At 41.2% G+C, this 14,836-nt stretch overlaps 1 protein-coding gene across 3 annotated transcripts in view; it reads right to left on the bottom strand.

Moving 5' to 3' along the window:
• Positions 1-3,080: 3,080 nt before the first annotated feature.
• SLC16A7 (solute carrier family 16 member 7) overlaps positions 3,081-14,836 on the bottom strand; it is a 119,188-nt gene continuing 107,432 nt past the window's right edge. For all 3 annotated transcript variants that reach the window (XM_044422896.1, XM_044422895.1, XM_044422894.1), the window contains exons 4-5: positions 13,587-14,387; positions 3,081-10,044 (exon numbers count right to left, since the gene is read on the bottom strand). In XM_044422896.1, the coding sequence (XP_044278831.1) occupies positions 9,773-10,044; positions 13,587-14,387 (1,073 nt within the window). In that variant the 3' untranslated portion in view covers positions 3,081-9,772. The remainder of the gene's footprint in view (positions 10,045-13,586; positions 14,388-14,836) is intronic.

The raw sequence follows: 14,836 nt of genomic DNA on the forward strand, positions 1-14,836 counted from the left end.
TTACAAAAGGATCATATAAATGCACTTGCTTAATGACTCCTTGGACCCTGAGTAGAGCAGTCTATAAATACAACACTTTGTAAGGCCTTATCTTTTCCCTGTCCATGTACCCAGCTGAATATGCACTCTTACATTGTGAGTAGATTCACGTGACCATAGTTGAAGATTTAGTTTTCTTCTTAGCCCTGAGGAACTCACAAAGCATTGCTCTGTATCAAAGATGGGAAACCTGTGGCCTTCCAGATAGTTTTGCCTCCGACTATCATCCCTACTAGTACTACCTGGCTAGGACTGATGAAGGCCAAACCATTTGGAGGGCCACAAGTTCTAAATGTTCCATCTTATGCCTAGATGCCAACTCAATACTTCATTGCTAATGTCTTTGTGAACTACTGATAGATGCCTGTGAAAATGACTGGATTCTAGCCCAATGGGCAAGAATTTGGGGGTACTTGCCCACCTCCAGTCAACTGCCCCCTCACCTCTTAATGTAATGTAATTTAACAGCTCATTTCAGACCAACCTATCACATTTTAAGGGAGGAAGAGGTCAATCTGTCTGTGGGACATGTTATTACCCAAAGACTTGCTTCCTTGCCTGTTCTCTTCACATTTGAGAGAGAACATTTTTAGGGGTGATTCTGTTTATTAGTGGGAAATCATATGAAGAGATTCTTGCAGTGATGAATCCATTTTCACTACAAGCTCATTTATTTGTGGGTAGTTGTTCAGCATGGAGCAACTGATTGTGATTTTTTAGAAAACATGTAGTACCAACTGAACACTCTTAAAGTTTAGAAAACACAAACATTTGTCTATTCTATACAGTACTCATGTCAGTGCCTCCTCTTGGTCTGATGGTACAGAATGTTCATGTGTGTTCCAAGTTTTCAGGGAACAAAGCTGACATGAATATCTACAGTCCAGTGTTTATGAAGAAAATTATTGATCTGGCTGGGTTTAGAAACTTGTGAGAACCCTAGGAACAAGACTAGCTTGGTAGGGTAGGCTGAAGACTGGAAAGAGACCTCAGGGGTAGGGAAGCCTAGACACAAGCTGTTAAAGAATTCTTTCAAGTAGACAACAGGTTGATAAACAGACAAAAGAATGACAGGGAAGCATGAAGAAAAAGAGTGAAAAAGTTAGGGGCTGATAAAAAAAAAATAATGAGGATATGTGCATTGACCACATTGTCCTCAAAATGTGCATATTGTTTTGAACTAAGAAATCAATTCTTGGACTGCAGCATGGCCAATGTCCAGGACTGGCACCATTGGGCAATTCCCTGAAATCCCCTGCCCCGTTACTCCTTCTCTCTGCAGTTGCTTGCTTTTTCACCAGTCTTCCCTTACCTTGCAAATGGTACAAGGAATCAAATTGAATAGAGGGCCTATACAGCCATCCCCTGCTCTGCTGCCGCATGTGGTCACCCATCCAGCTGCAGTCCACGCCTTTCCAGCTTAGCAAAGGTGACTCGACATGCTAGCCTGAAGCGTAGCTCTGCAGGAGCGGAGGTAGCAGCAAGCTCGCTCACATACCTGGCCATTTCTGTTGGCAGTTTGTGTGGATTTGGCCAATAAGACAGGCAACAGCAGCAACAGTGGTGAGGAGGAAGTGGGGACTCCACTTGGGAAGAAGACCTTACCAAAAGGATCTTGCCCAAAATCTAGCTCTGGACTGCTGGCTTCTAGTATGAACTTTACATGTTTTACTATAGGTTTCCACATGTCAGTACCTTTCAGATATGTTGAACCTCAATTCTTATAGCACCAGCCAGCATGGCCAGGTTGGGGAAAGCTTCTTTTTATTTTTTATTTTTTTACTATGCAAGCAACTTTTTCACAAGGAATACTTTGGACATAACTGCTCCCACACAGTTTAGGCTATTAGGCAATATAGAAATACATCAAACGGATGTTAAAAAATTCCTCACATCTGCCTACTTTGGATACAGGGCTGGTGACGAAATTGATCTAGGTCCCTGTGTTCATCAAAAACTGTGTGCCTGGTGAAAGCTGCTATGTTAGCAGAAGGACCCATAGAAATGGCAGAATGAGCAAGATACTGAAGTCAAGTGTCCACTGAGACAATGCTAAAATGCCTCGCTATTACAGATGGGAGTGGGGGGCAGGAACAAACCAACCACCTTGGCCTTTGAAAATCCATCAATTGCAATGGGAGCATTAAGGTGCTCTTAAGATGTGATTGCACTGAAGCATGTTGTATGTTCCTCTTGACGGCAGTAATAGTTACTCATAGCCCTATAGTAGCTCACAGTAGCCCTGTTCAGGAATGGAGTCCTCAAGCGATTCAAGTCAGGCTTTCTCATTTTGTGGACCGCCTCAGCATGCAAAACAAACTTAATTCAGACTTTCTTGTGCAAACGCAGAATGGAAGGTTGTGGGTCCAGAGACAGGGGTGTGGCAAAGAGCACAGGCCAGCTCACACTGCCATGTTCTTCCCTCGCACAATTCCAGAAAGCCTGAAAGGAACTGGGGAGCAGGATGCATTTAACTTCCAGGATTTTGGCATACCAATATGGACCATCTTTTTTTCAAAGAGTTCTGGCCCTCTCAGGGTTCCCATGAGTTAAGCCTCTTCAGTTCCCATGAGTGTCCATGCACCAAGTTGCCATTTGTTCCACCACAGGCTTTGGTTTTGTGTCTGTTTAATACTGTAGGTGTAAACTCAGTAAAAATTAAAAAAAAAAAACCAGTCCAAAGTACTCTGTGTTCCGACTGTTCACCACAATGCATACACACATTTTTAAAAGGCAGTCCCTTAAACTCTGACAGCAGTTTAAAATATATGGTTATATTTTAGGTCACACTGAGGCAGGGAACTACAGCAATGTTGTAAAATATTGCAATTCACTTTTTAAATAAATTGCTCTTAAAGAGTGGAATAAAGTGAAAAAATACTTATAAAGTATTCCACTGCACACACACACCCACACACACACAAGATAATTGGTTGAAGTATTTTTCATCTTTTGCAAATAAATTTTACTTACCAAGCACAATTAAAAAGAACACATTCCCAGCAGATATGAAAAATGAAGATTACATTCTAATACAGGAAGGCTTGCAAAGAATTAGGCAACTTTTATTCTTTTGGACAGATTTGTTCAGGTATTTTTAATACCACTTTCAACATGTTTGTGTACATTCATGGTTCATGTCTTCATTATTTACATATTCCAGAAAAGCAGTACATATTGGCTGGGATTCAGAAAAGGAAGATATGCTAATACAAGAGAACTGTGTACTGAACTGGAATTTTGCTTGCTGGTTTGGCCATAACAGTTCTCACAGCTAATCTGCTCTTCAAATGGACCAGTAGCAGGTCACTTCCGCAGTGGAAAAAACAGCAAGCATGGCTACATGTGCACACAGGACTCCTTTTGGATTTCGGCCACCGTGCATAAATTTAGGTGCTGATTCCTCATCAGGAAAAGGATGGAGACGTGTGTACTGGTTGCCACAAAGTACTTATACTTGGTTCATCTCTTTAGATACTCATGGTCACTGAGGTTGAGACTTGACACTAGTTGATCGATTAAAGACTCGCTTTTGTTCTGAGCTTACAGAGCTTTTACAACTGGTTATACATAGGATACACTGCCATTCCATGGTACTCAAGGCTGGCCTTACGAGTGCGCAAAAAGGGTCGAAGCATTGCACTTATCTCTAGGATGCTTGACTAGCTACATTCCACACTGACAAGGCTATTTGTGATGAGACAAGTAGTCTATCAGCCCCAGTAATGCCACTTGATGGGGAACGTAAGTAGGGAGATGCCTTTGAACTCATGCCTGCTTTATGGGCTTCCCATGGGTGTCTAGTTAATCCCTGTAGGAACAGAATGCTGCCCTGGAGGTCTTTGGTGTAATTCTTCTTATGCTCTTAATTTAGTATCTAAACCAAGTTCAGACAAAGTGTGGGAAAATACAATGTTCCCAACAAATAGATTGTGCCTTAAAGAGTGATATCTGGATTCCCCCACAACCAATAATTATGGATTCATTTTTCCATAAACTAGAACATCTCAGAAATCTTGGTGCGTGACTAATATAGCAGGGATCAAATTGATGACTGCAAAGGGAATATATCTTATAGATGATTTTCATGGCATTATCTGAAGATCTTGCATTAGCAAGAGGACTGCTATCAAGGAGAGAGACACACATAGATATAAGGAGAAAAACAAGAATGCTTCTAAAAGTTACTAGAACCAACACCAGAGGGTATGCAATTGTTCTACACTGGTACTGAATGGAAACAACTTAGGTTATGTTTCTATGAACAGCACAAAATCTAATTGAACACAGCAGATCAAGATCACACTGAAGGAATAAAATGGCAAAAACCTGGGTCACTCAGAACCTGAGATGGAGAATGCCACAAAGATAAATTTGTCTCACGTGTGCCTCTAATTTACTGAAAAAGAAGGTAATATGTATGCGGACACATAGGATTCCTTAATATTCTTGACTTCACTCCCAACATTGCCTGCTTTGCAGAAACCTATCATAAATAGAGTGATAGGAATCTCCTATCCTTCTTAAGTTGTCAGTTTAATGGGATTGAACTATGCAATGACCCAAATTCTGAAATTTGGTGTCTTAAAAGGTTGATACCTCTAGGATACATATTTCTGTAGATTGTGTAGTAGTATTTCAGCTCTTAGCAGACTGCATTGCAGGTACCTTAAGGGCACAATCTTATAAATATTTAGACAGAAAAATGTCATACAATTCTAAGCATTCCCAAGCCAGCAAAAGTTGTAGGACTTTTTCTGTCTAAACAAGCATAAGGTTGTACCCTAAGTGGCTAAGCACAGGACAAAAACAGCAATGCATTACATCAGCTTCAGGTTTTCAACATACATCAGGATGAATTTAAGTAAAGAACAATAGATTAGATAAAATAAACATCTTAATAAAGCAAGCAAGCAATGAAACAGCCAAGAATTATAGCACTGGGAAATACTGGGGCAAATGTATTGCCATTTCTTTTTGACTTGGGGGGGGGGGCGGAGGGCGGTGACCTTGAGGTGTCAGTATATTTAATCTGCTTGAGAATCTGCCAAATAGCCATATCCCTTGGAGGTAAGAAAGGGTTTTAAAACATGAAGACAACATACTTTTCTAAAAGCAGTTTGCACATGCGTTGCATAAGCATCACATATGTATTTTATGAATCAACTCCTCAATTTTCACTTTTAAGATATTTGCTCTAAAATACCCAACAGAAGGGTTGGCATGATCATTTCCTTATCTATACAGGAAACAAACAGGGTCTTTTATGTATTCATTTGGAGCATTTGTGCGTCAAATTTTTACCATTGTCTCGTTCATGCTTTATTCTTGTCTAGGGGCCATCATGCAACTGATGTGGAGAGCTGGTGGTGTTCCTAGCTCTGTTGCCCACTTTTGTGCATTCTGAGCCCTCCACTTGTTAGCATGATTGTCACAGTGAGGAAGACTCAATGTGAACAGCAAGCTACACATGGGTTTCTTCCCTGCACAAGCCTGTGCTAATGTGTTGACACAGGACTAGGCAATGTGGCCAACACTGGGTTCAGGAACATGAGTAATCACACATTTTTGCAGATCGGTGCTCTTAGCAACTACCTGCTTAACTTATATGTACCTAACTATGGACAACTGCTTACATAGAAGAAAAGCTGGTAATGTTCACTATATGTAAAAGCCATGGTAGGGGAACAGTAATCATTCTATTTTCACATGAAGAAATGTGAAAATACAGTGTTCCTGAGTGCATGCCCCTAGATACCTTTTGGAAGCATTTGGTTCATTGATCTTGCTGCCACCATAGATCATTTTAAGGCTGCATTTTGAGATACGTAAGTGGCAGGTGGTTTAGAAATGTCACATGAATGTCTATGCATGCATCCAACGGGAGGAATAATACATCAAAGAATGTATGTCAGTTGAGGGTGGGGTTATGTAGTAAAGCTTGGCTTGGTTTTTTGGTAGTTATTGAGTTCTATAAATCCGCATGAATGGACTATGGTATGGCATAAAAACTCTATTTGGCTGATGAAAAATGTGCTTACCTAACATGCAAGTGGAACCAAATGGCACAGCCCTGCCTGGGTGTCTCATGTACTGGGTCTGTGTGAGTGTGAGTGTCTGCAAAGAAAGGGACTTTTGCATGCATAGCTATGTGAGCAAAGGTCTCTAAGAAAACCTGTACTGGTGTTTCCACTATTGCTAAAGTAAGCAATATTTTGAACCCCCAACTAAGGCTTGAGTTGGAAGTAAATCCTGACTCTCACTCCAGTTTCTGGGTCAACAGGAGTCAAGTTTCACTTTGATCTGAACAGCACATTTGAAGACATGACTTTACTTTCTGTCATATCAGTGAATGGCTTCTCTGGAAAAAAATAAAGCCTTGGATTTGAGGAAAGAGCTGGCCATAAGATCTGATAGTGGATGTCCTGGCCTTCAATGACAGAGTCACATCATGCAAGGTGGTACAAGATTCATTGCACTTACCAGCAGGCAATGCAAAGCCTCTGCACACCTTCAGACCATCTGTCATAATGACGCACATTGTCCTAGAATGGAGGTTGACTTAAATCATCCGTGCTTTAAAGGATGGGCTTTAAGCAGACCTTTCTCATAGGATGTGTTATATGGTGTGCTGCTGAGGAATGCTCCTTGTATAATGGGTTTATAGCAGCCACACAACTAACTGCTGAAATGGTGGGAAGGGGCAATAACAGAGGGAGAAACATCTCTGTCTTCCACCTTCCTTTCCCATTTCAAGTCCGCAGGTTTGTGAATTGATGCCGAGCTGATTTGTACTCACAAGAGAAACAGATGCGCTGCTTCTGCTTCCAAAAAGTCAGGTTTCCTTTTAGTCCTACCCCTCTCTTAGACATACATGTGGAATACAGTGCTAATGGTCATAGAAGGGAGCAGTCATTCTGCTTTCAAGTTCTTGGCTTAGCTAGATTTCAAGCACCAGGACTACTGCTTATCTTATTCGCCATGGAGAGAACAATCTCTTTTTCATTTGGGAGAAGTATGCTTTCTATAGGTGGATCACTGCCGCCTATGCAAAATGGAATCCCACCCTGGAGCTAGAAGTGAAATGAATGTTAGGTTTTATAGCAAAAGACTGAAATCTAGTTACAACAGTGCAATGCAAGATCTGCCACAGCACATTAGTGATGCATTTCCCTCCTGCTCTGCGGAGTGCCATGTTGGCAGCCTGGCCTCACACTGTTGCCATCGTGGTGCTGGAGGAGTTTCCTTGGTAACCAAGGGAAATAATGGAAATATCTGTCCGCATGTTCTATTGACCTAAAACAGGTTTGTGAAGGGGAAAGTGCTTGCTGGAATGCACTGGGACATTCCGGGAGAAAGCTTATTCCCTTTACAGTGGCCCACAAACAAACCAGGTACGATGCCTACTTCTGCCAGGCTGTATGCTCCCCCCCCACCCCTTTTGATGTTAGTTCTGTTCTGTATGGCCACCAGCAGTGCTCCGGTGGAGGGTGAACTGGAACAATGGAATTTTCCAGTTTGAAACTGGAAATTTCAAGCTGGAATTCCAAACTTTGAATTTCTGAATCAGCAAGTAAGGATGTACACAAATTCTATGTCTGTTCATTTAAGATTGGAATTTGCCATGTTCACACTTCAAAATTAAGTGGATTTTGCAGGCAAGGCTCACGCATTGCCAAACTTGCAATGCATATTTGCAACATGTGTACATTTTAAGAAACTGCAGTTTAAACAGACTGCATTTTAACATGCACTCTTTAAAATTACTCATTTTGGGAAAGTGTGCCTTTTTACACCTCAATCAATGTATATATTTAGATGCACACTTAAAAATGTGCTTTTCCTGTTCAAGCAGGGTGAGGAGATAGCTTACAATTGGGAATGGGAATAAACTTCAAGGTGGAAGTTGGGCAAGCTTGAACCTCACTCATGCATCCATTTTCTACTAGTGTAGGCCTGGATATCTGCCCCCAAATCCAGACTAGATTGGTCTGAAGCTGGTTGCCAGCAATGAGAGGCTTTCTTTGGCCTTCAGTTAAATGAAGAAACAAAGAAAAAAAAGAGACACACTTCAACTGAAGGGTGTTTGCAATGTCTCTCTCAGTGGTTTTTATTGTTCTTGTGTTCTTGAAACAAGGAAGGGGAGAATCTTAACAGGGACGGCTAAGCGGTGATTCATGAGCTAGACACAGCTCCAAAAAAATGCATTTTCTCTGGTCCCTGATAGTCCTGTAAAAGCCTGAGCACACATAGCAACAGCACAATCTTAGGCATGTTTAGACAGAAAAAAAGCCTAGCACTTCCACCATGGGCCATGGTTGGCCAGGCCTTGCTAGCAGTTCCAGGACTTTTCTCTAGGCAAAATGCACTGGATTGCATCCTAAAGCACTCATTCCTCACTGACAGCAACTTCTCAGTAGGGATCAGTTTGTGCAGCGAGTCCTCCCAGCAGTGTGTCAAGTATGGCAAGGTCACCGAGGATAGAAAGTTCGGTAATGTGGCAGTGGCATGTTTTAATAACCATGAATGCAAAACGATTTCAAACATGGATGGGGTAAAAGTGATGATCACAAGGCAACATGTTGTTCAAAATTGTACCCTGATCCTAAATATCTGTGCCAGCATTTCTACTTATGATATTGCAGTGATGCAGCAATTGATACAATCCATCCTAAGTAAAATTCTGCAAGACTTAGGATCAGGCCATACCTATTTACATTTCTAATCTATTACAGCAGAAGGAAGGAATCCCTCAGTCACTGTAATTACAGTACATATTGCACTTGGCAATAAAATCTACCACTTCTCGTATCTGATTTCATGTGTCTTTAAAATCCACATGTTAAAGTTTGATCTGAAATAATAGACCTTTTGATCCACTGGAACTGCAGTATAAAACAGTTTTTCATCTTTGTGCGCGTTTTACTCAAATAGTTGATAGAGACTCCATTGCTTTTACTGTCGTATTTAAACTCATGGTTTTCAATTCTTTTCTTTAGAGGCCAAAAATATACCAGGCAAAGCGGTCAATAGGCATTGACCATAGTTTGAGGATAGAAATCAGAGTCTTCCTTTACTAGGCAAGGACATATTTTTGCATTAGAAATGCATTTGGAGCAACAGCACTTGTTATTGGAAGACATTGTAGCCAAAGCCCTACCCTGTTTTTGAATGGATTCACTCACACGGATTTCCACTGCACCCAAATGCTCTTGATACCAAAGTAAATCAAAATGTGATGCCACAATCCCGGTCCCCCCATACATGGAGAACTGAATGGAGAACAGCTCCTCGGAGGATCTCAGAGTAACTCTGCCTTCCAAACCACACTGCTTCTGCATTCCCGCTTGCACACCTGGAGAGGTGCATACAGGTTGCTAGTGGCGTCAAGGCGAGGTGCAGAAGGCTCTCTTTGGCTGAGAACACCTGGGCATGTTGTAGCCTGCCTGGCAAAGCCAGAGCGCCACGCGTGCAGGTGCAGTGTGGCACTAGAGGGAAAGCTGGCAATGCCATTCTGCAGGGAATCCTTCCGGGCTGTCTTCTCTCAGTGTGGAAGGAGCAGGACTGTGATCTAATTGACCGGACATTATGGATTTCATTTTTATCTTTGCAACTCCCTACTCCCATTTAGTATTGTGACTCATTATATTTGCTACAAAACCTGGCCTGTATTTAGAAGAAATACTTCTAAGGAAAGTTATAAATACGAGTATTGGGACCACATCTTTTTCTATTAAATATTAGTTTCTCTTTCTGAGGGATTATCTTGAAGTTTGCTTGATCTGCTGACCGTTTCTTCACTCTCTTTGTGGGTCAAAGGTTCTACTTCTTTTGAATCAGCATTCTTCAGTGCCCTCTGCCTTTCTTCTTCTAATTTCTTCTCCTTTGCCAAAAGTCTGTAATTGATTGCATTCCCAATGAATAGCCAGATGCTTGCAATGATGACAATTACACCACAGACAAAATACATGTATTTGTAGTCTTTGGTGATGTCCACAAGCAAACCTGAAATATAGGGAAAAGGAATGCTCTTAAATAATGCAGAGGTTATGCAGAAATAGTGCAGAAATAACAGACCATTATTTCATGACAGACAAGAGGTTCTGAATTCTAAATGTGGGAAATGGGTTTCCATTGAAACTTCAAATATATGAAGATTATTATATTTTATTTTTAAGTGTTTAGTATTTTAAGGTGCTGAACTGGAACACAGCATCACAAAGAAAGGATTCAGAGTTCATGAACTGTGCCTGATATCTGCAAATACTTATGTGAGTAGTCTTCTCAGAGAAAATTATATGTGAAATGAACAGAATTCATTATTTACCCCCTTGTTCACTGTATTAAACCTCAAGGTACAGAAATCCATGGGATATACACCTACGTTATCTGTTAAATTCATATAGGTAATATTATATAGACAATCTGGAAAAGCATCACTACTGAATGGTTCTTGATGTTCATAAACATAACTTTATAGTTGTATGGTATGCATGTATGAGAGGAAGAGGAGGAGACTGAGAAAGAGAAGAAACCATATTAGAAACAATGCTGTTCTGTCAGATATACAATTGACAATGACATTTGGATTGTTCATGTGTCACTAGAAAAAGGAGCTTTTGGGACTGAATAATAGTATAAATATTTTAGATCCAATCCAGCCCTGAGGGGACGTGCAGAGAGGCAGCAGACAGTGATAACAGGTGGTATGAAATGAAGAGAATTATCTGAAAAGGTACATGCTAAGAGAAGTTGGGAACTTTGAGTGAAACACTCTAATTCTTACAGTGAATTCCTAAGTTACTTCATTCTGAAACAAGTCTCAATGAGTTCAACTGATTTATTCAACCCTAATGGGTTCAATGGGACTAATTTTCAAATAAGCTTGTTAAGCGAGGCTTATCATTATTAATGCAGGAGGTAAGCTTACTCCACTAGGTGGCACACTGAGAGAGTTTGAGTGGCCACTTTCCATTTGGAAGTGAAACCTCCTGCCAGCCATATCCACCAAACCTCCTGCCATGCCTATACAATGCAATTATTCAGTTCATTCATGCTTATCCGGTGTTTTGTTCAAGGACTTGTCAAATTTTAAATGCAAACTAGTGCAAAACAAAATCCCGGAGTTGCAAAGGTGAACTAAGCTCTAAATTTGTCAGCGATTACATTAATGTCTACCCATATAACTTTGAGTGAGATTTAAAGTCACAAGAACCTCTGTTGATGGTGTTTCCTTGACCCTTCCTCCTTAAATCCTCTAACACAAATTCAGTCCAGAAAGCACTACAGAACAAAAGTATTTTACTTGTGATTCTGGTTCTGACCAGGAAAGCTTTCTCCTGTGAGTTAGTGCCAGAATTGTTCTCTGAATGTCTCCTAACATGGAAATTCTAAGTTTTTAACCTCAATCTCACACATGACATACACATGGAACATGTTCAAGGCACTTAAAGAATCCAACATTGCTTCAGATGGGAGCTATGGAAGAGGGCAGCTCCTGGATTATCACTTTATGAGGGAGTTTTGGAAGTTCTACTCAAGACACAAAAATATCATATGGTCATTTATGTTGTAACCCCCCCCCCCCATAATCGAACATGCAGCCAGGGCATGGCTCGTCACGGGTAAAAAGCATGATCAGGGTGTCCTGTTCGCGTGAGAACAAGAACCCCTACGAATGTGCACGCTACGCAAGGATGAAAACAAAGCAGGCTATGCTCAAGCATAACCACAATTTTAAGAGATTAACAGGCGAGCACAGGCCAAGACGTTCCTTCTGAGGTCTTTTCTGGGCATTGTGTTTGGTCGCTGGGTTGGATCCAGATTCAGGCATGTGCCACTGGCCTGGCTGAAGCAGAAGTGCCTAGGACCATCAAGAGGATTGGAGGGCTTCACTTAAAGAGGTGTGCTGCAGTGCAGGCGAAAGTGGGGGTTCAATGAAAAATGGGTAGAGGTACATTTCCATGAGCAGTCCTTCACTCACAGAAAGTGTCTCCGCCAGATATATGGAGCTCCCTGTTCACCACAGTTTCTCTCCCATAAGTAGCAGAGATGCAGTGTGTGCCCTGTGCTCACACACTAAATGTGAGCAGGGCTGTGCCAGGCAGCTTTGCACACCAGAGTGTGCACTCTAGCTTGTGATACTTTATATCACTCATCCTCATATCCTATGTCTCCAAGTGGTTCATAAATCATTGCAAATATCAGTAGGAAGAAAGCCTGCCCAGACTGCTTTCCAAATGGCACATGCTTCCAGATTGCATCGATGTTTGCACGGCTGCAGTTGGTTGTGTGAAGGCTTCCTTACTGTAGATGTTTACAACATTTACCGCAGAGATCAGGGCAAGGGACCAGGTGACATGCCTGATATCTGGGAAAGGATTGGTTCTGCAGCCCACTTTCTGCTTCATCACATGAGCATTACTTCTAAATAGGGTCATATATATAAATATATATATACAGGGCCATATATATAAAGCAAATAAACAAACCAAAATTAATAACAGGGTAGAATCCTTGCCGTTCATATGTAAATGAATACTGCCCCAAGCTGGCTGTAGTCTGCCAACTTCTCGACAGTACTGTCTAACCATTGTCTCCACTGCTGTAAGGACATTGACTGTGAATAATTTAGCCATGTCAATCACATGTGTCAATAGATGAACTTGGGCTTTGTGGTTCAGCTTCTGTATTAAACATTCTTTTTAAGTCTGTTTACCTGAGAAACAACTGCATATGGCCTAGGAAGTCTTTGTTCTGGGAAGGTGGAAAGAGGTATTAATATATTTTGCAGGGGGGTTGTGAGGAAGAAACACAAGAGAAAACCATGAATATCACCTTGAATAGTTGGGAAGAAATGTAAATATATGTTGTAACCCAGTGAGAGAGCTTTGGCTATTAGGTAGTGGGGAAATAAATGGATAGATAGATAAAATAATTAGGAATAAGAAGGCACTGTAAGCAATGTTATGAGAAGCAGGAACCTTAGGGTACAATGAGAGGAAGTAATATAGTGTTGAGGAAAGGGAAGGCTTGTCAACATTGGAGCTGTGGAAAAAATTCACAAAAATCTAAGGAGAGGAGGGCTGTGTGTTGTTTGCAGAATGGCAGAGGAGACTGAAAAAGCTGAGTAAGATGGCAGGGGATTGAAGGGAGAGAATGGGCATTGGCAATTGGTTGAGAAGCAGGCCTTGGTGGACATATGGGTAGCAGACAGACGGATAGTGCAGGAAATCTGAAGGCAAAGGAGTAAACAGGGATCTTTAAGTGAAAAACAAATAAACCTGTATTCACAAAGTTTATTGGAAAGAATATTTGATATTGGCAAGAAGGAAATGTATGAACATGAAAATGCTCATTGCCAGAAATGTGAATCTGTGGAAAGCCAGAGCATCTGGATGTGCTGAGCAGGGAGTGAAATTGATCTGCTAATTCAGATTGACCATCCAGATCCAGAGATGCAGGTCTCTAGTATGAATGAGTCACAGCATATTATATGTCAAATGTACAATGTTAATCTTCATTATTACCATGATTAGCATCCTTACCTCCCAAAGGCGGGCCTAAAAGAACAGGGCAGCACTCCACGATTGTGACGAGTCCTACAGCACTGGAAAACCTCGAAGCACCAACAAGATCCATAAGTGTCTCAAAAAGGACACTGCTGACCATGCCAAAGGCAAGTCCAAAAAGTACTGCATACACAACGAGGCCATTATAGTCATTGGCCAACGGGCACAGGATGTGGCAGACGCCATTGTACAGAACAGCAAAACTGAAGAAATACTGGATTTTGGGCCGGATGTATTTGGAGTTTGCAATGAGGCCCATTGATGGCCTAGCAAACATATCTACAAAAGCCAGGATAGAGAGTAAAAAAGCTGCAGAATACTCATCAATTCCCTTGTGCTTGGCATAAGGAGCTAAAAACACAATTGGGGCAAAGAAGCCAAGAAACATGATCACATTTCCAGACAAATAAATCAGAAATCCTCTGTGTTTGAAAAGGGATAAATCTAAATATTGATTGATGGTTTGACAAAAGGATTTCTTGTCATTTTTGTGCAAGGTAGAGTCTCCTTTTTCCACATCTTTTTTTACAGCAGGTGATGGTCCAACAGGCCTCATGAGGGACCCAGCCACGCAGCAGTTCAAAAGCAGTCCTCCCAAAATGAGAAAGCTTCCCTTCCAGCCAAAGGCATTAAAAAGAAACTGATTGAGAGGTGCCAGAGTACTTAAAAAGACTGGACTTCCAGCCATGGCCAGTCCATTAGCAATGGGACGCTTTTTATAAAAATACTTGCCAATCATTGTTAAGGCTGGCTGCAAGTTGAAAGCCAAGCCTAAACCTGGAAGAAAAGAATAAAAAAGACATCAAAGAGAACATAAAGTTAGTACATTTAATACAGAAGGACTCTGCATTATAATCAACCAACATTAATGCCTCCTCCATCTGAGAAAAGGAGAAAGAACTAAAATGCCACCTTGTAATTCCTGGGAGGCTGGGGGAGAGCCATTGGCACTGGGAAATAAATGTGAACCTTCACTGCTTTCCACGTGTCTTAATGGCATTGATATGCCAGGCTAAATTTCTCTCATTTCGCTCTATTGCGGCACAATAAAAGCAAAAGCTTTAGCAATGTGTGATCCATGTTACAGACAACAGAGCGACAGAGGAACAATGATATCAAGACCTTGAGCACACTGTTTCTGTATTTTACTAAGCTATAATCCAATTTGCTCTTGGTTCATTTCACAGAAGTTATTAAATGTCACCTTCTCGCCAAAAAAGGCAGAT

The sequence above is a fragment of the Varanus komodoensis genome, unplaced genomic scaffold (assembly GCF_004798865.1).
Source record: "Varanus komodoensis strain SLA01 unplaced genomic scaffold, ASM479886v1 scaffold13_1, whole genome shotgun sequence".
Classification (NCBI taxonomy): Eukaryota; Metazoa; Chordata; class Lepidosauria; order Squamata; family Varanidae; genus Varanus; species Varanus komodoensis.